General features: G+C 41.0%; 1 protein-coding gene across 1 annotated transcript in view; it reads left to right on the top strand.

The window, feature by feature from the left end:
* Positions 1-26,412, top strand: part of bsna (bassoon presynaptic cytomatrix protein a) — a gene marked incomplete at both ends in the record, with an annotated part of 111,174 nt that overhangs the window by 35,161 nt on the left and 49,601 nt on the right. Inside the window, one exon of the mRNA XM_083894792.1 lies at positions 16,300-17,988. Coding sequence (XP_083750918.1) covers positions 16,300-17,988 — 1,689 coding nt within the window. The remainder of the gene's footprint in view (positions 1-16,299; positions 17,989-26,412) is intronic.

Here is a 26,412-nt window from a genome sequence, read left to right as displayed (position 1 = left end):
CTCCTTATTCATTTTAGCTTAATAATTCTTTCTTTCTACTTTGCCCCCCCCCCCCCTCCCTCTCCTCTCTCCTCTCTCCTCCCTCCATCTCTCCAGCCTCTCCTCCTCTGTGGTATGAGGATGCAGTCTGTTATGCTTGGCTGTCCTTGAGTGAGCGGCAAATCAAAAGCTCCAGCATTGGCATAAACCTCCACCAAGCAGTAGAAATCCTGTTTGAAAGCCTCCAGTTGCAACGGCAGCTCAATGGAGACACACACACACACACGTACACATTTACATATGGCTGCCCCCACACAGTAGCCTATATTTATGAACAAATCTACTTGAGAAGTGAAATGTGTACATTTTCATGTAAATTCCCCTATGTAGGCACATTAACACCCTCCTATAGTATCAGCACATGAAAGATACATCCTACATACAATATGGACATTTATTTACATCTAACCATGATTTCTCCTGGGGATTAGTCAATGCAAGTCACAAATGAATAGAAGTTCAGATTCAGGTGGGTATAGATAAAAGTGATTGATTTAAGAGCAGCTCGTTCTATCAATCTATGATATGATTCCGTCTAGGAAAGGTGTCTTCAATGATGTGAAATCACACGCACGCATAGCACAGTAAACAATAGCATAAATGAAAATGTTCCATTTAGTTTATGTTCCGATTGAGTTCACATATCAGTTACTGTTGTACAGATGCTTTCTGAATTTAAATATTCTTTTCACAACAGCAGTGTTTCTTTTTTTCTGACTAAGAGTGGTCCCAGTGGGAATAACATCTACACCCTGTCTCTGTTACAACCCTCTTCTCTCCAATTAGTCACACAGAAGCAGGCTTTCGCCTCAGCTTTCTTCTGAGCTCTTTCTTTCTTTTGCTATCGTCCGATTTATTTTCTAATTTTTCCTTCCATAGTTTTCCTTCACACCCTCTACTTTTCTCAGTCCTTGTCCTGAATAATTTTTTTTTTTTACACTTTGACAGACAACTATTGCCATCGAGTATTATTTCTATTATTTATAGAAAGAAAATCAGACCTAGAAAAGGTCACTGTGTTATGCTCAGATACAAGGTGATGCTCTATGTTGCCGTATAAGAATCTCTGTGGCCGTAGCAGAGCTGCTGTGATGGCAACAGCATTATCAGTGTCACCAGGAGACATGGCCAGCCTATTTATACTGTCTGTTACAACCTGTAAAAAAGGAAATAACCAGACAACCAAGATTATGACAGAATCACTGAGTTGTACCAAAAAAGCAGCCCAATAACTAACTTTTATTTAAAACAATAAAACAAGAGATAAAGGCCTAACTATCTGTCTGCAAAAACAGCTTTTAAAACAGTACAGTGATGGCACAACCAATAACCTAATGTGCCCAACAGAAAACAAACTACACAGGTGCAAAATGTAACCCCAAGCCCAACAACCACCACTTATGACCCGCCAAAAAAAAGGACTGAACCTAAAACAGCAGCAGCAACACAGAGCACATCTTAACCACATGTGGCAGCAAACGAGCTGGCTCTTCTTAAAGGCCTCCTCCTCGTGCTAATTGGACAGCTCCAGGGAGAAAGAGGACCAATGAGCAGCAGGAGCCAGATCTCACAGGTGTCAGTCAATCACCTCATCATTATGCACCTGAAGACAGGAGAACGAGGGCGGGAGACACAGAGAAGCAGGGAAAAACAAATACATGGCCCTGGCATTTCTCGCATACAATACACGCTTACATTAGCAATTAAACTCTCTCACATTCTAATGTACTCTCTTACATATCAGTAATACTCACTCACATATTCTAATGTACTCTGTTACATACAATAATACTCAGTCACACACATATTCTACTGTAGTTTCTTACATATCAATAATACTCACTCACATATTCTAATGGACTCTCTTACATAACAATAATAATACTCACATATTTTACTGTAGTTTGTTACATATCAATAATACTCACTCACATATTCTACTGTACTCTCTTACATAACAAATACATATTCTACTGTAGTCTCTAACATAACAATAGTACTCACTGACATATTCTACTGTAGTATCTTACATATCAATAATACTTACTGACATATTCTAATGTACTCTCTTACATAACAATAATACTCACTCATATTCTACTGAAGTTTCTTACATATCAATAGTACTCATATATTCTACTGTAGTTTCTTACATGTCAATAATACTCACATATTCTACTGTACTCTCTTACATAACACTCTGATAGTTTATGTAAAAGAGTATGGAAGATTATCTCAATGAGTATGGTTGCTGTCTGATTGTGTTCGTATGAAGTTATACGAGCAAATGTGTGTAACAGTATAAATGATTTTGGTGAAGTTACTAAGTCTGTGATTTCATGGTAATATGAATACAAAGGGAAATTCTTGGAAATGATTACATCTGTTTTCTGCTTCCAGGACTACCTTAACACACAGTAACACATTTTTTGTTTTTAATCGAAAAGTTGTATTGAATTATATTACATTTTCACATAAATAATAGAATGCACATGTACAACACCAACTTTGGTAAGTGAAGTACAATACTCGACCAGATGCGCTTCATCAAATTTCTACTCACAGATTAAGTTGAAGCAGTGGTAGCTTATGCCCCCCAAACAGCTGATCTCTACAATACATCAGCATAAGGAACAAATAACCCTGTCGTTATTTCCAACAGAACAATTAATTCAATCCTATCAACATTTCAGAAAATCTGTCATTTAATTGCACTCAATTCTTACTTCCAGTCTGTACTGAAGCTTTAGTGTTTACAGATGTACGGCTCTTTGTGATTCTGCCAAATGATTAGATGTAATGCACTGAAATTGTATTAATACTATCTACAATGTTATCGTGTCACTCATGCTTCACGCTGAGTCTGCTGTCATTCTCTTTTCTGTTCCACTTATGAATCGCTTCAGCCGAGCTTTATAATTAGTAATAATGAAAACCCGCACACTGCAGTCAGATCACAGGCTGGGAAGATTTTTTTGATAACAGAAACAAGAACTGAACTCCAGCCTGTTGAATTGAAGAGCTAACACTCGTAGTACAGTGAGGTAATTTTAAAAGAATGGCTGCCAAATTGGCAAAGTAAGGCCACAGCAGGATTATTTGCTAATATAGCTGAGCGAAGGCATCATAGTGATAAGCTTACCCTGCCAGCGTGCACGTGCATGCACATGGATCTGTCAAGCCTCTTTTACCTGGCACTGGTCAAAGCTGAGCCTTTTCATGGCAGAGTGACTGAATTAGAAATAGAACCAGAAAACAAAACCAGAGTGTATAGGGCTTTGTGATACAATGGCCCTGTTCAGATCTGGCTTTATTAACATCCTTCCTGAGTGATCCAGTGACATGCAGATCACCCCAAGTCTGAATGCTCCCAATCTGTCCCGAATGCATTCAATCACAAAAACCTGATTTGGAGTCAGAAACCTAATTTTATTCTCGTGAACAGCGTGTATTTGAATACACAGTGGAGTAAGCCAGATCCTATCTCATGTGGTTACAGCATGTATTTCAATGTCTGCATGCGATCAGATTGTTGCGGATGGATGTTAATACCAGGTCTGAATGGGGCCATAGAGGACATTATGTTATTTCTGTCATACCAACACATTTTACTCATCACATTCTGTCTTTAGAACATTATTATTCCTTTATTCTTTATTATTGACTTGGTTGACTCCAAATTAGCACCGACAAAGCCCTGAAAATAGGGCATTTTACACACTCGAGTGTTCCGGTCTTGATCTTATCGGATATCTTTATAAGCACATGCTGTTCTGTTCAGACACTGGTGTGGATGAGGGAGTTTCTTCCTCAAAGAAGGCTGCTCTCACCTCTTGCAGTTCCCTCCACACTCACCTTGCCGTTAATATATGGCCCCGTGTCTTCTTATCACCTCCTCCTCCCTCTTTTCCCCTCACCTCTTATCTTTCTGCCCTTTCTCTCTTTCCTTATCTCCCCACCTTTTCACTCGTCGTGTTGTCAAAAGGTATGCGCCCTAAATGGGGGGGGGGGGGGGGGGGAATGGGAGTTATCTTTCCTCATGTAGTGTATGATGAAGTTACAGGAATATTCCAGCTAAGTAGGTTGGGATGTGGAGGAGGGGAGGGGAGAAAACTGGAGGGATGAAGATTCTCTCTCTCCACCACATGAATAAACCATGAGGGAAGAGACTACAGCCAGGAGACACAGAGAGAGCGGCAAATAGCACACACCTGGACAAACACATACTCTGCACATCTACACACACACACACAGGCGTGTCATTAGTGCAGTTGCGAGCAGAGGGGTTCAAGAGCAAGAATTTATAATGATTTACTTTAAATGATTAATGTGTTTTGCTGCCTCTCACAGATAGACAAGCAGACTGAACCTGCTCTAACTGTGACTAAGTGAAGAAAAACAATTGTTGAGATGAGACAGATGTGAGCGTTCTACTTTTACCTGGACTGATTTAAACTTGATAGATGTTGTACCAGCTCAGTAAGTCTTCAATTAGACCTTTTTTTTTTTAAGATATCGTAAGTAAATTAGACGTGACACGGTGAGAGTGAAACGTGCACATTTTTGATCATTTCTCACCGTTTTGCTTTTAAGGGCAAAGTTATACCCTTTGCTCTTTACCTTTACCGGTGATGAAACGGTGTGGTATTTGGCTGTGTTTGATTTTATTATTCATTTATTTAACTGTCGTAGATGACATCAACTATGTGTAAACCCTTTGTAAACTTTCTTTCTTTGTCCTAGTTTAAAAAAAATCTTTACATTTAACCTTAGTGACGTATTGTGGTCACGTCTAAGAACGAAATGTTGACTGTAACATGCAAAACAACAGTCAAAGGAACAGGTCATAATTTATTTACAGCAGGTAAATGTCTTTGTCACTTGAACCCAAACAAATGTCATTTTGGGGCAGTTACCTGAAACGAGTGATGTTGCTGTTCTTCCCGGGAGGACAGCCTTGTCACTTCCATTTATTAAGTCTCAACTGAAAGAAGTTGTTTAAGGACACAGTCTGCAGCTGTCACTGGCCTTTACACACGTATATCTGTGCAGCAGTGCATGTCTACACACCTCTGATCATCGTTGAAACAGACCCAAACACATGCAGACGAGGCTGAGGTCCACTCTTATCGTGCACACACTGAAGGGGAGGAATATGTGGGAGAAAAAAAAAATACAGGTGGGGGTGAGGGGGTGGAGAGCAGTGGCCGCAGGATGTTTTTGAGAAAGCTGGCTGGGTGCTGTCCCTGCACGATAAGGCTGTTTGAAGTGGAGGTGATACAACTCATTCACAACTCATACCTCCACAAACTGGTCTGCACTGTCCTGAATTCTGTCTGTCTCTGTCTCTTGAAGACCAGACGCTCTGTTGGTGCAATGTCATCAATATCATGTTTGCCTCAGAGGGTTTTTTCAAGTCATTGAATGAAATCAAAGAAGACGTGAAACTGTTAAATCATTTAAACTGTTGGCACGTGTCAAACACTCACATATTTTATTTCATTTATTTTCCTCCAACTAACCTCTGTACAACTTTGTCTGTCTTTGGGGACATATGCATGCAGTAAACTCAAGCATGTTTAATGTAGCTTCTCCAGAATGTGATCTCTAAGTTCCTGTTCTCAGAGACATGCAACATGGACTGCAGACATTGGGAGGATGAAGCAGCCACTCATGCGACATAAACACTTTATTTATCTATTTAAATATGCACAGGCGATGTGAGATCCACCCAGCTAATACTAGCACTGTGTCTGTAGCGTCTCAGTCTCTTGGGACTGAGTTTTCCAGGAAGACTTGAAGTGAGGAACTAAATTTAATATGAAGGACATCACACTATCCCCGTGCACTGATTCTGAAAACCTTTGCGAGACCAAAGAGAAAACCTCAGTCAAAAAATGTACTAGATGCGCACCCCTCCACACAAGAAGAAGAAGATGTAGTTTTACAGCCTTTAGCTTGAATAAATAGTTGCCTAGTTGAGATTCACTTAAGTCCTCTGTAGGTTTCTCTCTCTTTCTCTCTGTCTGTTTTTCAGTCACATTTTTATTTCAGAGGCTACACTTTTCGGTGTTTCAGTGGTTTTACCATATGCCAGTCCTCTCTACTGACCCTCTGTTATATGCTGGTTGGCAGTTTGTGTAACATATTCTACAGGCACTATGCTTTTCCGTATTAAACATTATTTAATATGTACTGTATGCATAAAATATACACACCTAATTTTTTTGCTGCCAGCAATAAGTAATTCATGTCAAGATGCTAAACTAGATGCTAAATTAGACACATGACGACATCTTGCTGTGTACTATCACTCACTTACTAATATTATTATTGTTGATTTTGTGACTGAGGCCATACTGCAGCAATGAAGAACTGCCTCTACCATTAAAACATTAATCTGACTATAATCGCTCAACTGAAAAAGTGGAATACTTGTTTCATGGCATAAAACTGACCAAACAGGAACAATGAAATGTGGTTGGAATCACCAGATAGAGATTGTTTTAACGTATTACAAACAGTCCTGTGTGCAAATTCACATGGAGTTATTTTCTCCTCCTTTCTGTGGGGGATGTATCATAAACGATCCCCCCTTCATTTTCTTCCCTCTAATCGGCCTCCATTCTTTTCTTATTCAACATCTTCCTGAGTTTACTCTTCCCATGTGTGTGTCTGTCTTTCAAGTGTTGTATGAGGTCTTACTTCCCTGGATACATCCATTACAATACCCAGTGGTATTGTTTTTTTTTTAAGTCTGACTCAAATCCAGTATTGATCTATCTAGCACAGCCCCGATCTTTAATCACAAGAGCACATACATGTGTGCACACACTGTCTGTCTGTCTGTCATCTATGCATTTATCCATCTTCCATCATCCATCGACCCGCACATGCACAGGTTTTGTGCTTTTGTCACGCAGAGTTCACACCGAGGCTGTGATCGTGCTGGATGAGACTCAAAGTGCTGAGGCAGATTTTTAATTAAACAACTTGCATTATAGCCTGATAGTGGTCAATACAATCGACCAGTCCCAGTTTTTCAGCAAAGGGAGGCAACAGATGAAAGGATGAATGACACAGTTGGTGTGTGAGTGTGTGTGTGTGTGTGCAGATTTAGAAGTGAGAGATGAGTGTGTTTTATGATTTTCTCCTCCTGGCTTGCTGATGTAATCAAGCTGAGGTATAGGCCATTTTGTGTGTGTGTGTGTGTGTGTGTGTGTGTGTGTGTGTGTGTGTTGGTGTGTGCACGCAGTCCATTCGTCAGGACAAGCAGAGAATTAACTGTCAGCTGCAGAGCTATAAGGTCTTCAGTGAGTGAAGAGCCTCTTCTTTTTCTTCAGATGTTACATTTCAAGGTTTGTGTTTTTTTTTTTGTTCGAGTGGACAGTTTTCCAGACATATTAGTGCAGGAGTTTTTAAACTCTGACTCTGTGGGCCTCCCCTCACAGAGCTCTGCCATCCAATCTGATCCAAATTTATTTGAGAGTTCGCCAAAGTGCTGTAAGTTGCAAAAATACATACAATAGACAGGAAAATAAATGCAGACCTCAGTGATTGTGACACTCAGTATGCATGTAAAAGGTCACTGGGATAAGTAAAAAGCAGAATTTTAAAATTAATTTTAAAATAGAGTGGGAGCCAATGCAGAGATGCTAACACACCGGCAGCCTGGCATTACAATAATCCTGTCTGGTGGAGATGAAAGCGTGACCTAACCCTAACCCATCAAAATCTTTAAAAGAAAGGGAGGGCTTGACCTTTGCTAAAAGCTTGCAATTGGAAAAAAAAAGCTTTCACCGCTGAAGAAATCTGTACATTCATTTGAAAATCTGGGTCCATTTTTACACCCAATTATGGAACAGCCGATTTGGGGACACCACTTCCAGGTCCAGACAATACGACTCAGTCTTTTCGTCATTAAAGCTGAGAAAGTTCTGGGGCAACAAAGCTTTAAATGTCTGTTAAGCAGCTAAACCAACGCTGTACACAACTTGAGTCATCAATTTTCAATGGCATGTAGATTTGGGAATCATCAGCATAAAAATGAAAGGCGATGCCATACTTTTTTATTAACGGCACCCAGGCGGAGCAGAGACAAAGAAAGCTCTGTCTTTAATTCTGTCTGACAGAGACTTACACAAGCCTCGCTTTAAAATGCATTTTAAATGTAATGCCTTCAGCCGTCAAATCTGTCTTGTTCTCGCAACAATTACCATGCGTTCCAGGTTTTTAGCAACTGATTTTGACTTGTGAAATTAGGAAAAGCACATGCTACACATTCATTTCTATTGTCAAGGCTCTATTGAGGAATAATAAACCTGCACCCGCTCCCTGAAACTCTCCCCATCCTTGAGTTTGTTTTAGGCCACAAAGGCTATGGCAAAGGCTCTGCGTCAGTTTTGGGCAAAATACATTATAAACCAGAGTTATTATAGTTTTGAAATTTCAATTACTTTTTTATTTTTATTTAGTTTTACAGTTTGCTTTTTTCAGTTTGGTTTTAGTTAATTCAACAAATTACTTAGTAGTTTCAGATTAGTATTTTATTTCGTTTTAGTCTTAATGTCAGGAAACGCATTAGCATTAGATTGGGAAGGAGAAAATTATCAACTTAAACCACCGCTGTCAAGCAGCTGACTCCAAACCAGAACTGTCCAGGAGATACATAAAACAAAAGGCTGCCCGCGAGATCTTTGATAACCCATAAGGCTGAAGGCAAAACAAACTCTCCAGAACCACCAGTTACACACTGGGAAACATGCAATTGACATCAAACACAAAGTTCTAAATTGGTGTTTATAGATACACCAACAACTTAAGAAGTCACAGGGAGAACCTCTCACTATCTCTGAAGATGAGACACTGAGTCAGCACAGAGCACTGGAGACTCAGGGTATATGAACACTCCCCACACCTGGGCTGAATCAACGCCAATCAGTGCCACACACACCTGACTGCAGTGAGTTGATTCTCCCACCACTCTAGTCTTCAGGTATTAAGAGAAAGCCTCGACTTGTAGACGCTGAAAAGGATGATTATAAAAAGGTTCTACGTGGAGCTAAAAAGGGTTCTCCTATGAGGACAAGCCGAAGAACCTTATAAGGTTCTACTTAGCATATTCTTGCAGGGTTGATATAAACATAAACCTTTTTGAACACTATGATGTGTGCCAGTTATTTTGGAAAACAGAGGGTAGAAAATCAAAATACCCAGCTAGTGTAAACGTAGCCTCAGGGCTTCATCAGGGGAATATTTCCTGGAACGCCCTTTCTCTGTGTGGAATATTGATCAGTACATTAGTCTGCTGCTATGAGTGTGAGCAGGCAGACAAACTATTCACTCACTCACTGCAGTCACTCTGCATAAGAGCCTCCACTCAGTGACTAAAAGTAAATGATACATGCAGACCATACAATGAACACAGCTAATGTTACATCCCTCGCCCTCCTCATAATACAGCACAGATATTTATCTGTCACTAATATTTATTTTGTTACTTGGTGATTTTTATTTAGGATCTCGTCATGTACATGTGCTCTATACTGTCCCCAATAAATTGTTCTTGTTTTGATTCTTTGCAACTGCTCTTAGCCATCATGTTTGTTTGAAAATGTACAGTATGTTTGTAGTGTGACGATCAGCATCAGAAGGACGAGTCTCCTGAATGAATGTTTAGGCCAAAAAATCTACGAACTATACCTGTGTGAACACAATCGGTCAGGCTGAATGAAGAAAGTGAAATTAGTTTTATCAGGTCAACCATTTTATTACACCACCTATAATAATTTAGAAAAATATTACCACATTCAAAAAAGTGTTAACATATCACAATAGTGTGAGGCAAAATGATCAGGGATCATGGTGATGTGAGATGTGAGACACGCCAGTTCCAGCACAGTTCAAGAGTAAAACATTGAAATACTTATTGTGGCTTATTAAATTGTTCATACATTTTTAAAGCAGCTCTCTTTCATTATGTCCTTGATACAGAAGCACTTTGAATTGAACATGACACAGCCTTAAAAGTACCTGTTCTCTCTTGTCTTGCACTGGTAATCTCTATCACACTGCATTCATGTTACTGCCACCCTTGAGCAGCGTTTCTCCATCCCTCCCTCATTCCCTCCTTCTCTCCCTCCTCAGCATTGAAATGCTGCACACCGTGTTGATCGACAGCTCTATTAAAAGCGGTGTGTCCCTATTTGGAAGTGCATGTGCGTTATTTGTGTGTTTATATATTATGTGTATGGAGTATACATGTGTGTATGTGCAGCCTCTTTTCATGACGGGTAAAGTGAGCCACTCCAGACCAGACCACAACACCAAACCACAAACAGCTTCTAACGCTTACGTCAGGCCTTTCTTTCACACATTACATTACATGTGACATTTTCAGCCACTCCGAGCCAATTACAGCTCATGGCAGGTTGATTCCAGCTCACTTTCATGTAACATGAAAGACCTACCACTGTTTCTCAAGAGTGTGTGCAATTGTGCAGTAAAAATATAATCGGCTATACTCCTGCTGTGCTGTTTCACCCCACAGTTTTATGAAAGCAGCTCCACTTATAGGCCTCGTTCACACTCTTAATTTTGTCGATCCGGGTTTTATCCAAATTGGTTTTGAAAGTCTGGACAGCAAAACTGCACACACACATGCCTAACCGCAGCCTGAATGCTGTAGTGTTGTGTCGGTCATGAGTGATTCGTTCGAAAGAATCATTTGAGTGAACGAACTGACTGGGATCACTTCCTGAACTGATTCGTTCCTTTCTTAGTTCAGTTGGTCGCTCAGCAGCGATCGTGGTGGCCGGGAGTGGAACTGCCGTATTCTGTGAATCATGATTGTGAAGTCGTTCGCTGACGGCGTCACTCACTCGTGAATCTTCGGCAAACGACGCCAGCCAACGTGCGCCGAGCGGGGGGTTGGAGTGACTAGTAAGAAGAACTGTGTCTGCCGTGCTGCTGTGATTCGTTCGCGCTGTCAGTCACTGACTCAGTCATGATTCGCGAACGAACGAACTGAGACAGAGAGAACTGAACTGAGGCTGTGGACGTGAATCTCGCGAACGAACTGACACACAGAGAACTGAACTGAGGCTGTGGACGTGAATCTCGTTCGCGTTCTGTCACTCACTCTATGACCCACGGCGCGAACGTACTGCACTCAGGGAGGAGGTGAGTCACGTAGCAGGGCACGGGGCTCATGCTAAGCACTGAACGATTCGGTGAAAACATCTTTTGAACGAATCATTTTAATGAACTGATTCAACTGATTCAGTACACTCAAATGAACTGCCGACCCGATCACTAGAATGCTGTGGCTGTTAAAATCGTCTTATATCTACCCATGCAGATAGGTTGGTTATGTTCTGACTCACAATTCCAAGTGGATCACATGCTATTAACAGTGTGGATAATTTGATATACTGTGCATTAGAACTGATACTGATAAGGACATATTTGTCTTTGTTGTGATGGGATATTATAATTAAATAAAATAAATTAAATTGTATTTGTATAGCACCAAATCATAACATACATTATCTCAACACTCTGTACATAGACTATAGAACATCATCGAGAGCAGAGAAACTCAAAGATGTGCAGCCATCTGCTTCGACCGGTTGGGGTGGAAGTAAAAATGGGGGACAGAGAAGAGGTGGGGGACAGATAACCATAAGGGGGAGAGAAAGGACAAGAGGGAGATGAGGTAGAGACAGAAGATAGATAACAATTGTATCAAGTTATAAGTTTAGACAGGACAGTTCTGAGTCAGTGATGACATGAAAGGTCATTTATGTAAGCAGTAGCAAAAATAATTGATAAAAATTATACTGATATCGACGTTTTATTGTCAGCGGTTTGATAGGGAACGGATAATCTGGAAGACTGCACAAGGAAAAACGTCATGCCTATGTTATTTTAAGTTAAAAGCCATTGATAATTTTCCAATTAGAATTCAGTTCTGTGGAACGAGGGAGTGAGTGAGTGGGTGAGGATTTTTGTCATTTGTATAATATAGCAGAACATTGTCGACAAAGTAAGGTAACAAAAAAAAGATGATTTAAGCCTGTATTTGTTCTTGGGCATAACTGAGACAAACCTTGAGTGTACAGTAAAAGCAGTATATTATAATAAATGTACAAAAACCTTGCCTGCAGCTTGAAGAATACCACAGAGATCAATTTGCTGCACTAATTTTATGAGACTCGAGCCTCTTTGTGCCATGGTCAATTGAAAGAAGAAACCACACTAGGATTGTCCAAGTGTTTGAGGTGTCATTAAATGAATCTGCTGAGGTGCCCCTGGATAAGGCATTAATCATCCAAACGCTCCAGTGGAGCTGCCAGCAGCACACGACTGGTTATGCCTGGTTGCACAATTTCAATTTCTGGGTTATATATGACTGTGCAACGTCATGGCAAAGACGAATGTCAAGCAGAAACCATTTCCAAACATGGAGTCATTGTCAAAAATGAAATGCAACTAAGAGTGAGAGTGGAAAGAAAGTGGAAAGTTTGAAGTTTGTGGTTTTATTTTGTGTGAAATGAAGAGGTGAAATATCTGCTGATGTTGTGAATCGCACATCAAGGTTTCTCCGTGAAACGGCATTAACACCTGCTCCGTGTTTGGAGATGTGTTATGTGAACGCTTCAGCAGCTGGTCACAATGCAAGTGTGCTTTTGTGTGTGTGTGTGTATGCGTGCATGCGAGTCAATGTCACACTTGGTGTGTGGCAGGCAGTCGCAGAATAGAGCTTCTAACGTGACAAAATGGTGGCAAATTGGTGACATATTTGATCAGAAGTGAACTCTGCTCTGTGGAGCTTCCACTCGCTTATAGCTACTCAATAAGTGGGGGTGAATGAAACTGACTAATTATCATAAATTATAAGAGATGTATAGATATTGTAGCTGGCACACAGTTTAATTCATTTATTTGTGTCACTCTCCACTTTGTTTGTCTGTAAACCCAGTTTAAAAAATCCATCGATTCAAACAATAGGCAGTTTATTAAATCTTTGTAATATACTGTTGCTACTGAGTCAATGTGTTTTGGATCATACTACGCCATTCAATGGAATTACTGTCCCATTCTACAAGCAGTGGTGGGGAATCATTTTTATTGAATGACGTGTGTCCAGATGTGACCATCTTGCTGGTGTTCCACAGTCCCGTTTAGGAAGCATCTCACTTGGGACCAGCCAGATTAGATAGTTGTTGGCGTGTCAAACTGGCGAACCGTGGGCCACATGTGGTTCCAAATCGATAATATTTAAACACGTGGGGCAATTTATTTATTTTTATCGTAAAAATGACATTCGGTTGTAATTACATCACATTATTAACATTAAATGTATGTTGCTGTTAATTTGCATCAGAAATATGATTTTATTTTGAAGTATACATTGTTCCACATCAAAACAAGCACTTTTTTTTTTTTTTTTTTTTTAAACATCATGAAGGTTAGGGTTGGGTTGGGGTAACATTTCAGTGTTATTCATTTATTTGATGTCCTGCTTTAGCATGGTTTGCAAAAATGCTCATGCAACAAACCAATATCCAGAAGAAACATATTTACTGCCCTTTTTGCCATGAATATTATTACAGTAAAATTATTCAAGTTATGATATCTTGTAATAATATTGACACTTAAATGTACATATTATGTACAACTAAATTTGAAAACACAAAAACCGACACAACTATTTGCCATTACCTTCCCTCCTGTTTAAGTGTGGAGAGTCAAAAGTGCTCATGGCTTATTTTCCTCTGAGGAAAAGAGACATCTATTTATTTTTGTATAAAGTTCCACATACGTGGACATTGACTGAGCTGGAAAACACATCGAAATTCCACAGACAAATTTTGGGTTACAACTTGAGGTGATGCCTGTACTCCAAAGCTTTTACAGACATAAGACACCTATTGCAGATGTCCTATGACAGGCTTATCAATCTGTGTGAGAGAGCAGAGGTTTCTACATTAATATCAACACTAATTTGGCAGTGGGGGGTCAAGTGATGGCTACTACGCTGACAATATTTGATTTTTTTTCCCCTGTCTGTGTTTTGTCTTAGGCAGCAGGCTGGTAATTTATGATGGAAGACAGAGACACTATGTCCTCACTGACCTCCATGTGCAAACATGAAACCTGTTGTAGATTTGTCGATCTACTCTGTGTCCTGTTGCATCTGTCTGCATTTAGGGGTCACTTTATCCATAAAAAAATAACTATGCAGAAGGTTTTGTTTGTTTTTATATATAGGGTAAAGCCAATTCTCACATGAAAGGATCCATTGGTTTTAACCACAGTGCAACAGATGTGGATATTCTGTGTTTGCTGTGTTGTTGATTACGCTTGACATGATGAGAGCAGAGCTGCCTGGATTAAAAAAAAACTGCTTACTCCTTCACCACTGTGGTTTGCTCCCTCTACATTTTCTCTCCGCTCTTTACCATCTCTCCATCTTTCATTTTATCCCTCATTTGTATAAGATTCTCTCCTGATGCTGGCTTCAGAGAGATGGAGGATGGACAGGGACTCATTAAAATCAGACCCCCCATTCTTTCTCCCTATGCTCCCCATCTCCCTCTTGCCATCCTCATCAGATGTAATTATGGCAGCCCAACATGGGAGGAGCCTGGACAGCAAAATGATACTTTCAATTTCTTTCTACTTCAGCCATTCAGGGAACAAGACCTACATTTTCAATCTGATTAGAGAAAGAGCAGAGAAATTAGTGTAAAAACGGGGTGTGGGGAAAAAAGATAAAGTAGCAGAAGCAGAGGAGAGAGCTACAAAGGGAATATGTTAAGGAGGAAATGAATATGTGAGGGTGCAGCAGTGGGTTTAGCCTCTGAGTTAACAACATGGGATCAGTGATGCTGTCAAGCTAGAAAATGCCAGACAGAAAAAGCTCAGTGGGAGGAAAAGCTAACTTAGGATATGTGACTGATGTTTGCTTCTCTTTCCCCTGTGCTTTCCACATCTTTTCACTCAGTTCAAGGAGTAAACTTGTCTCATAACAAGGTGGGGGTGTGTGGCTTGAGGGTGGGGGGGGGGGGTGATTAGTTGACAGCAGACGGGGGGTGATACAGTACTGCTGTGCATTGCATTGTGGGTAAGAAGGAGATGGGAGGAACCCTTGAAACGTGCAGCGATTTACTATCTTTGCTCTGGCTTCAGGGGAGCTAAAATAGCACTGTTAATGGCAGCTGGGTTGCAGTGGTGCATGCAAAGCTTCGGGAGGACAGACAGGATGAGAGCAGGCTGACACAGCTTGGAGAGAAGCTGTGTGTTTTAAGCAGTCGGGAGAAATTAGAGAGCTAAACCAAGGTCCGGACACAAGGGAGTATCAGCTCTCATCTGAAGAAGAAGAAGAGAAGGAACGAGGAAGACAGGAGAAGAGGAATAGGAGGAGGGGTGATGTTTCGTGTTTATTTGTAGATGGTGAAGGACGCTGTCGCTTCATTTCATTCGACGATGTATCTCATGTGTTTTGTGTGTGTCTTGATTGTGCTTGCACTTGATTTCTGAGTGTATACCTGTGTGCTACGTAATGTATGAGTGTCTGTGAGAGATGTAATGCTTTTCACTCAGGTTGTGGTTTCAGCTCGGCAATCACTCAGTGCTGCAGTCAATTTGTGGTTGATTTACTTCTCTCTCTCACTCTTTCTGTGTCTCTCTCCATTTCTGGTTGATTACAACTATTTCTCTGCACTTCTGTTTCTCATGGCAAGAAACCATTTGACCATATTTGATGTTTAACCATCCAAATGCATTTACTTTCATGCATAATTTCCAGCTTTGAAGTTAGATAAATGAAGAGAAAGTTCATGTGGTTTTTATGATTAGAGTTACTGGACTGGACTGTCTGAGTCATCAGTGACACTTAAAGTAATCGATAGCAATCAGCATTGAAAGAGAAACTCAATGGCCTATAGGTTAGATTGATAGACGATATTATATATAAATACTAAGCTCTGTCCTCACAGAGATTAATCATGTTTTTTACTTTTCATCTTTTGCTTACTTTCATTGTCTGTCTCTGATTTCCCTCTGTGTTACGCTCATCTGTCATTGTTTAGACTTGTCTGACATTAATCAACAAACCTCCAACAGTTGTTCTGCAAAACGCTGTTTTGGTAGTGTGTAAGTGTAGAATCTTTTAGGTTTTAAAAAAATTACTTTCTCTGAGTAAGTGTATATTCAGATATAATAACATCAAACCTGTCTGTTCTCTGTCTGCAGGTCCAGGAGTGGTTGTGTCTCAACTGTCAGATGCAAAGAGCTCTTGGCATTGATATGACCACGCCTCGCTCTAAGAGCCAACAGCAGATTCACTCTCCCTCCCACCAGGCCAAACCCATCGTCCAGCCGCAGCAGCCCACACTTCAGCCAACACAGTCGGCAGCAGCAGCACAGCCAAAACCTCGAGCACAGAGTCAGTCCACCCAGCGTCAGCAGCAGCAGCAGCAGCAACAGCAGCAGCAACATCCGCAGCAACATCAGCAGCAGCAGCAACAGCAGTCTCAGCCCTACAGCCAGACACAGGCCTATTCCCAGGCCCAGCCATACCATCAGTCCCAGCAGTATCCCCAATCTCAGTCTCAGACCTACCCATCATCCCAGCCAGGACTGCAGACTCAGTCTCAGGCCTCCCCAGGCTTACAGAGACACCCAGGCCCTGGCGGCCACCAGACACAGATAGGGCCCTCTCAGCAGGGCATGAGGTCTGACCCACTGCCCCACAGAGGTCCTGGAGCAACAGGATCTGTTGGAGGTCCCACAGGAGGCCCCAGTCAGCCTGGAGGTCCACGGATTCCCCACCCTGGGGCGATTCCTCTTCCTGGTCTGGCCAAAGCGCCCTCCCAGCCCGATTTGGGTCGGGGTTCCCCAATGCACCAGCCAATGGCTCGGCACCCTGACCATACCAGAAGTGCCGGCTCCTCGCCAGCCCACAGACCTCAGAGTCAAGGGCCCCCTCCTGCCCAGGATGGTCTGACCAAACTATTTGGCTTTGGAGCATCGTTGCTCAATCAGGCTAGTACACTAATCAGTGTTGACCCTCTGCCCACTGCTTCCACCCAGCCAAGCCCTGCACGAGGGAAGGTGGTGTTCAGCAATGCAAGTACTGACATCAGGCAGCAGCCACAACAAGGAATCGCTGCAACCAAACCATTTGCCATGGGTGGCCCTCATGCTCCAACTCAAATGGGAGGCCCTCATGCTCCAACTCAAATGGGAGGCCATCATGCTCCAACCCAAATGGGAGGCCATCATGCTCCAACTCAAATGGGAGGCCATCATGCTCCAACCCAAATGGGAGGCCATCATGCTCCAACTCAAATGGGAGGTCCCCAAACTGGAGGCTCTCATGCTCCAACACAAATGGGAAGCTCTCATGCTCCAAAACAAATGGGAGGCCCTCATGCTCCAACACAAATGGGAGGCTCTCATGCTCCAACACAAATGGGAGGCTCTCATGCTCCAACACAAATGGGAGGCTCTCATGCTCCAACGCAAATGGGAGGTCCCCAAATGGGTGGGCCTCATGCTCCAACACAAATGGGAGGTCCCCAAATGGGTGGGCCTCATGCTCTAACTCAGAAGCAGCAACACCAGAACATTCCCCATCAACAAGGTATGATGCAACAGCAGTTACCTGTCCATCATCAAAAAGGGCAGCAAGGACAACCACAACCACATGGACAACAACAGCAAACACCTGCTCATCTGCAGAAAGTGACACAGAGGCAGGAGCCTGTGGCAGCCCCTGTACCCACTCCAGAACCCGTCAAGCCAAAAGTGAACTGCCCGCTTTGTAAAACGGAGCTGAACATCGGCAGCCCTGACCCACCCAACTACAACAGCTGTACGCAGTGTCAAAGCCAAGTGTGTAATCTGTGCGGCTTCAACCCCACGCCACATCTGGTTGAGGTAAGAGAATCGTTACATATACATACAAAGCAGTGTGCCCATATGTATGTTTTTAAGATATGCGGTACAAGTATGTGTATATACCTTGTTGTAGTTAAGAACAAGGACTGTACACATTCACATTCTGAGTCATCTCCGTCCAGACAATCGATACCCTTCAACACAAACAGACAAGACGATTCATTCCACTGTTGAACTTCTTTATTGTGTGGATGCAGTTAGGCCAGAACCTCTCGTCTTTGTCTTCCCTCTGAGAAATCCTCTCTTTTGTCCATTCTAACATCATCATCGATGTTTCAAAGCCGATATGTAATTTCAGACTTTAGACTTTCTGAATTATTTTTTCCTGTTTTTACACACTCCTCTCTATTTCTGTGCTCGAAGCCCTTTTGGTCTTGCTCTATTGATTTTGATCTAACGACCTCTCTGTCTTCCTAAATATCTCCATCTCTCTTCATCCATTTACATTTTTATTGATTATTTTTATTTATTAAGTTCTCAATACTTTCTCTAGCTCCTCTATTAATCTCTTCAACTCCCCATGTTCTGTGGTCTGTGGGTACAATTCTGTATAGGTGAATTGAAAGTAACTGAGCTGGGTCTCATGCCAATCATTTCCCATGTGTTAAGTATCTTTTAATCAAAATGAATGTTTTTTTTTTTTGGTTTGACTTCAATACAAAATAAAGAGACAACAAACGAAACAAAAAACCCAACCCTCCCTCTCAAAGGCCAGTATACTGTCTCATTTTCTTTTAGTGTAAGTAATGCAATATCATCGCCTCGTTGCCATTCCTTTGAGCCATTAATTCCAAAGTCCTGTCACTTTCCAAAGAAGAGATTAGTATTCCACTACTGCTAATTAGTGCAAATATATTAAAGAAATGTCATACAACAGCTGTGGCTGCTAAGCAATGGGAGGTATCTATGAAGGCATTTTAAGAAATACAAAGGTAAATTCTGGCATTTTTCAACATTGGCCACATATTGATAATGTACTTTAAAGCTCACATAGAGTGGTCCTGTTGCACATATATGTCAGTTATGGAGGTCTACTTACATACATTAACTTGTTTTTATGGTCAAAAACCTCCTAGTTGCTGTAAACAAGTCGATAGAAATCTCTCTTTTCTGACGCTGTCCTCAGCCGCGGTGTTTCAGACTGAAATCTCACACCCAGAAGACAGAGTGTGTTGTGATTGGCCAGCCAGCGTAGAGACTTCCCGACTGTCTTGTGATTGGCCAATACCCGGAAGTGACATAATTAGCAAACCAGCTCTCAGAAGCTCAGCAGTGCATCCCCCCTCTGGAACGGTGGATGCACTGATACTCATTATCAAAGCATTGTTTTAACAATGTTTAAAAATAGTTTCGTCACAACTCTCCACCGCAGTCCCTTTTACGACTTTGACCCGGAGTCAGACCCAGAGTGAGAAGACACTGTCGATCATGAAACAGCCTCCACAACGGACTGTTTGTTTCGAAACTTAAGGGCTTCGTAAACGAGATAATGACGCAGATACACACTAAAGAACAGCTTTAACTGGAACTTCCGGTCTAGGTCCGCTTAAAGAAATTGACTTTTAGATTTCTTTGATCATTTTAAAATCAGAGGAAGGGTAATACACCCGAGGCAACACAATGTTTACTGTAGAAATGTTAATAAAACAGCATTACTTTGCCTTTCTGTTTCATAAAGACCGTTTATTAGTGTTTGGCCAGATGAACAAACCGCACTGTTAACATATGCAAAGTCTAAAATGATACAGTGTGATTCTGTAAGATGTAAAATGGGCAGGAGATACAATGCATTAAAGTGGGCCCTTAATTAACATTTGCAAAGTTTATGTTTTCCTTTTAAAATATCACAGATAGCCACTGATAATCCAGTGGCGGTCATGAGAGTGGTACCTAACTTTTACATTGATAATTGGTTCAAAAGATAATGGAGAATTAGGAAAGATGAAAGGTAGGTAAGTTAAACTTCTGTCCTTTGTAAGAGTTGTGGCTTTTGAGTCACCTTAATTTGTTTTTTAAAATAGTCAAAGTCCACTTTTATATTGCATAACATGTAATTTATCTGAAATGTTCACCTTTTCCTCAACCAACCAAGCAATGGAAGGATGTCAAGAAGAAACAAGATATGCAGTACTTGCATGCAGAGAACTAAAAGACTGCATGAGGAAAGAAGGGAGTCATTAAGGAAATTAAAAAGGAAGGAAGAAAGGAAAGAAGGAAGGGAGGAAAAGTAGTAGCAGCGATAAAGCATGAGGAGACTGATGAAGAAGAATGGAAGGAAGAAACTGATTAGAAAATACGAGAGGCAACTAAACCAGTCAGTCAGTCAGTCAGACAAACTGAGAGTGAGTCTCAACACGTGTTTTCCTTTGAGGAAACACGATGCCTTCAGGGTCTCTGGAGAGTGCAGTTCATAGTACTGTACTCTAATGCATTGGTGATGACACAGTACAGTAAAGACCTAGAGATAATGCACAGCGTTAAATATAGCTACTACTACTGTGTACAGGATAGTGATGAATACTACACACGAACAGTAGAGAAGAAAGAACATTATTTAGACCGTGAGAAATTGACCACTAAAGCTATCATACATACAAATTCAGCTCAAAAGACAACATTTTGTGTGTGTGTGTGTATGTGTGTATACAAAGTGGCTGAAGCCCTGCAGTTCACCAGAAGAAGTAAGTCACTGACTGTACTATTGACAAAAAGTGCTTTTAAAATTGGGAAAGGCTCAGAAAGGATAGACAAATGCAAACCGAGAAAAGAGAAATGAAAGTGATGAAAACCTTGGAAACGATAAAGTTAATGAAAATAAGGTGGATGATGAGACATTTAGAGAAACAGAGATCAATTTAAAAAAAATAAAAAATACATTTACTAAGGCGCAAGGGTGCAGTGGGAACAGATGGAGGGAGAGTCAGATCGAGACTGGGGAGAATCCAGACATGAACTGAACTGAATCATGCGTAGCCTCCAGTCCAGAGGGAAGACAAGCGAACACATACACACAAACATAAAGATGGGATGTGGAACAGTAGAGAAAGAAGAGGGGAAAATACTGAGCAAAGCAAAGAAGAGATGAGATCACAGAAACACGTGTTTTGACGAAAAGAAACCCTGTAAATACAACACATATCTATGTTTCATTAAGTATGTCAGCCCAGTAAGTGTTGTTTATTCTTATTCTGCTTAACGTATTTGTTCATTTTAAACTGAGATATCACACCTATAACAGGTGTAAATGCAAAAGCCCATTGATCCAATTACGTTATTTAGATATTAAGATAAGAAAATGCAATTTAATATTTTAAACATGGATGTAAATAAATGTGACCAAGGCTCGTTGCCATGCTAAAGCTGACCGCTTTCTTCTTCTTTCTTCTTTTTGTGGTCACTCTCTTGCAGTGCAGTGTTCTTACACATTTCGAAAAGGACAAGATAAATGGAGGGAACGGCTTGCTTTAATTATTAACAATTCAACAACGTTTTTCTTCAAACTTTATATATATATATGTGAGTGTATAAATAGCTAGAGAGATAAAATATGCAAGGAGGAGGCAGAGTCTCTTGGAGCAGAACTCATACAGTTCACCCTAACCTACCACCTTCCTGCTTCTCCACTTAATTCCTCCCTCCCTCCAGTTCTTTCGTTCCTTTTCTCTTCCTTCCTCGTTTATTCAGCGCATTCTTCGCATGTCACTTTTTTTCTCGACAGTGAGTTCTTTACTGTATTACTGTCTGTATATCTACTGTATATATTCTAAGCTCAGGGTTCAACATGGAAACACACTGTATAAAAAGGAATGAGTGAGTGTCTGGTGATGAAAACAACCACCACATGAAGGTCAGAATGATGACACACCATGACACACACACACACACACACACACACACACACACACACACACACACACACACACACATGCGACTCATCCAGTAAGCAGGTTCCAGTGAATGAGTGAATGAGGCCATTTGTGTGTCCAGTCTGTCAGTCAGGCTTTCACAGATGCCTTCACTGCTGTCTCAACAATTATTGCACACATACCCAGTCCACCTGTATGTGTGTGCGCGTGTCTACACCTTAAGGGAACTGATTTAGCACTGTGGCCTTTAAACTGTGTCGGCACAGGTATTTGATGTGTGTTATCAGTTCAGTTTAGAATCAGTAAAAAGCTAGAATAAGGGTGAATTCCAATTCCTTGCTTAACCCTCAATCTCAGAAATGTGCTCCCGCTAGTGCAAGTGCTGTCCCGATTCTCAGAAAAATTAAGTTGAGGGCCAAGTTTAAGGGCTGTAGGGCCCTCAATATTGAGATTTTTTCGAGATTACCCTTGGGAGCATGGGCTACCCAGAATGCATTGCATGTTTTGACATAACAAAGATGGCAGCGAAAGTAGCAAAACAAGTACGCTACAAATTAAGTATTTTCTTTGTTAATAGAGATATAGAAATTATGAAAACCATTGTATTATCTTAGTTTAGGCCCATATTATGGATTACTGACGTCATTGTTGGTGTGTGGTTACTGTCAGCTGAATATGTCCGTGGTTGTGGTATTTGTATGAGTATTATCTTATAACTAACTGACAACCTAATAATTTGACTGACAAATGGATCGTAATAAATAATCGAGACGTAAATGTGTTCTTCTTCTTTTTTGGAGTTGACAGATTGGACGCAGCTTTCGCGTTATTCTGCCCCCCACAGTCTGAAGACGTATCTGCATTTAAGGGGTGTCCCATTTCTAAGTGACAAAAGGTATAAGATATAAGATATAAGATAGGAATTGGAATTGGCCCTAAGTCTCCTGTAAAATCTAGGGTCCTTCAGAATTGACTTCACTCACCGTCAGTTGATTTCATTGTGATGTTATTAATATTCACACACGATTAATTGTTTGCTGCTATAGTAACCATTTTATTAGAGTGTCTTCTCACTCAGCCTCTCTGACCACTCTGCCTCAGGAAAATGCCACAGCGGCCAAATAGTTAACACTGGTAATTTAATGAGTTTCTCTGTATGACGTTAATTATGTGTGCGCACATGTGTGAAGGGTTTCCACAGAGCCGATTGGTTGCTATAAAGGTTGGTGTCAGCACTGTGGGTGCCATTAGGGCTAATGGAGAAGTGTTTTGTTTGTTTTATGTAACAGTTTCATTATTGTCTTCTCTTCTTCTGTCCCCTTACCTTATTCCCCCTTCTAATTTCTCCCAGTTATCTTCACCACTCATTTATCTTGCTCTCTATTGCACTCGGAGAAAGAAATCTGAGAATAACAGTTTGTAAATTGATGTGCAGGGAGACACCCACAGAGGCACAAGGTAATGAAGCGAAGAAACAGCCAGAAGAAAAATTTAACAAAACACAGAAGCTGCATAATGTTCCATAAAGTGTGTGACATTTAGTAAACTCTTGACAAATAAATGCCACAAAGGAACGTCTGCAACTGGTCTGATTTAGATTTGCAGTACACACAAGACAGGAACCAGCGCACATACACATACAACCCTACATGTTCTCTATACTTATGCAAACACACACACTCACAAGTACACACATGCAAACCAGATTATATACATTATGTTCACACTATCACATTACGATGCTCACTGCTGCATGTTAGACACCCAACGGTTATAATTACATACAATTCTGCACACGTGCACACAAGAGCTCAAGCTCACACGCACGTATGTACACACACCATGAATCTTTTAGAATAAAGATATAAAGGGTCTCCAAGAACCCAACATTCTCACTTTGCTGTATTTCCACCAGTAAATACCAAAATGAAGACAACAGCAAAAAAAGACTGAGATGTTATTTAGTGCCAGAAACAAGGAGAGAGGAGGAGGTTAAGGACTGGGTGACTCATGCTTATCCATTCAGAAAGAAGTCAGAACCAAAATAGAGGATGAGAGCAGCAGGAAGAACGACAGATCCACTAATGGAAACATAGTTCACTCCTGTACTTGTGGATATCGCACTACAATTAATAATACAACAACTCGCCATCCTCATTTCTCCTCCTTCTTGCTTGCTCCTTTTTTTTCACCAGGTGGTACCAACTTTCTGATAACTTTTCTGTTTTGAGTGGACAATCTTCTTCACTTATTCATCACAACTATAACTCCACTGAATTTTGTGTAAATTCATGCAGTAGTCCTTTTAGAAGCTAGTAAGCAGCAACATGTTCACAATTTTTCCCACAGTCTAACAAGAAACATGTGAGAAACATAACCATGAGTTTTTGCGTGACCTCTTATGTGATCAAGCATGAAATGACACTGACCAAGCAAGGGTGATTTTAAAGGGAACGTATTATGCAAAAACAACTTTTTAATAATTTAAAATCCTTATATCCTTATATTTGGGAGTCTGGAGGCCCTATCAGTCGCCAAAGTGTGAAAAAAAGATGACTCACTCATGTTTTTGTTGTCCTCCTCAGTCTAAGTACAGGAGATGAAACACGCAGTGTTGACTTCCGCACTCAATGGGACGTCACAATGCACTAAATTCCTGGAATTATTGTCTTGCGGACCTCTGCTTTGTCCGTAAAAAACACGGTAGAGTGCAGGCCAGAGCAACGGTATCCAAAAACCGGAAGTCTGCAAAAAGTTCTATTCTTGGCTCCACAGTGCAGCACAGAGTTCTACACAAACTTCCAGCGTCAGAGGATTTATCTGTCCAGTAGATACATGTTATATATGACGGCAATGTGCCTGCGAGAGCCTGCAAATGATCACTTTTCCAAATGCTAACTGCTGTTAGCTCCCAGTAGCCTCTGTGGCTGATGTCATTTCCTGTCCCTTAAGTTTCGTTTTACTTTTTTTTAAGGTGGACCTAAAGAGATACTACTAACAGGGCTGTTTAGGCAGGGTGCTTCATCCTTAAGGTGTTTTTGACCAAAGCATGTCATAGACATGTTCATTAGGACACCAGGGAACTAGATTAACTTGGATAAATAGGCTATAATATGTCCCCTTTACTGTATTTAAGGGACTGTGTTCGGTTTTTACCACAGTGGCCCCAATAGCACTTTCAACGATTCATATTAAGTAAGCTATAGTATCATCATAACCTCCACTGCCATCTGAAAAACAAGCTCATACAGAATATGTAATATATAATGAACAAGTAATGTTGCATTACAGTGTAAAAATATCTGAAATTCAAAAAAACTTCAGCTCTTCAACTTTATGCCAATATTTCTTGCCTTTGGCAAACTATAAGTACTCAGTGCCCACCAACAATAGTGATGTGGTGTTTCCTTTTTTTATGTGTGATTACTAGACTTCTCAATCGGGTCTTAAATTACCTACAGAAGAACACACTCAGTGCGTTTACATGCACAGTTTAATTAAGGCCGTGGTCAGACTAAGACAGGCAACTTGCAGAGTCCAACTCTATTATGTGGAGGAGAAAATCGATTCATTGGTCGTGTACGTCTGACTCTGCTTCCAGAGGTGGCGCTGTATCTCTCTCTAGGCTAAGTGTGTATTGAATCAGTTCCCTGTTGACGTTTACATCACATTAAATCAATCAGAAAACCGTCATGTCCGACTCTAGTCCACTGGATTATCCAGGAATGTTAAAATCAAGCTAGTTTTAGTCGGACTAACGTCTTTACATCACATACCAAGAATACCAAATGATTGTCTTAGTCCGACTAATATTGGATTTTAACATGCATGTAACCACATTGACTGTGTACCCTTGTAATATAAGGTATTTCAGGTCATCTGCAGGAGCTTCATTAATACACCCCCATGAATCGCCTCTCTCTTTCACACACACACACACACACACACACACACACACACACACACACACACACACACACACACACACACACACACACACACACACACACACACACACACACACACACACACACACACACACACACACACACACACACACACTGCCCAGTCTTTATTTACGATAGAGTTGAGTGATGTTTTCCACCTCAGGTAACCTTGCATTGGTTCTCTCTCCATCGTCAACTCCTCCTCTGTTCGATCATTCCACCTCCAACCCTGTCATCAGTCTTCTCCATTCTCTCCCTCTACCCAATTATCACTGGTCAACAACCTTGTTTAAACCTGGATTTGAGGTTTTTCCAACAGTGTTTAATTGGAATTCATTCATTGGAATTCTATGACATTAGTGGAAAGGTAATTGTACTTAATATTTAATAATATTTGCCACCATCTTTCTGTGCTTCTGTCACCTGCTTCTTACAGAGCCATCTCTCCCTGTCTCTCTAGACCCATTGTCTCTCGCAGTTTGTGTAAACATAAATCACACAAAGTCGCACACAACCAATAGAGAGGACATGGGCTCACTTTTATCTATAGTTTTGTCCCCCAATGAACACAGGAGTCCTTGATCAGAGTG

This window comes from Microchirus variegatus (genome assembly GCF_963457635.1).
Source record: "Microchirus variegatus genome assembly, chromosome: 9".
Taxonomy (NCBI): Eukaryota; Metazoa; Chordata; class Actinopteri; order Pleuronectiformes; family Soleidae; genus Microchirus; species Microchirus variegatus.
Note: the sequence above shows the minus strand (reverse complement) of the source record. Positions and strands in the feature narration are given on the sequence as shown.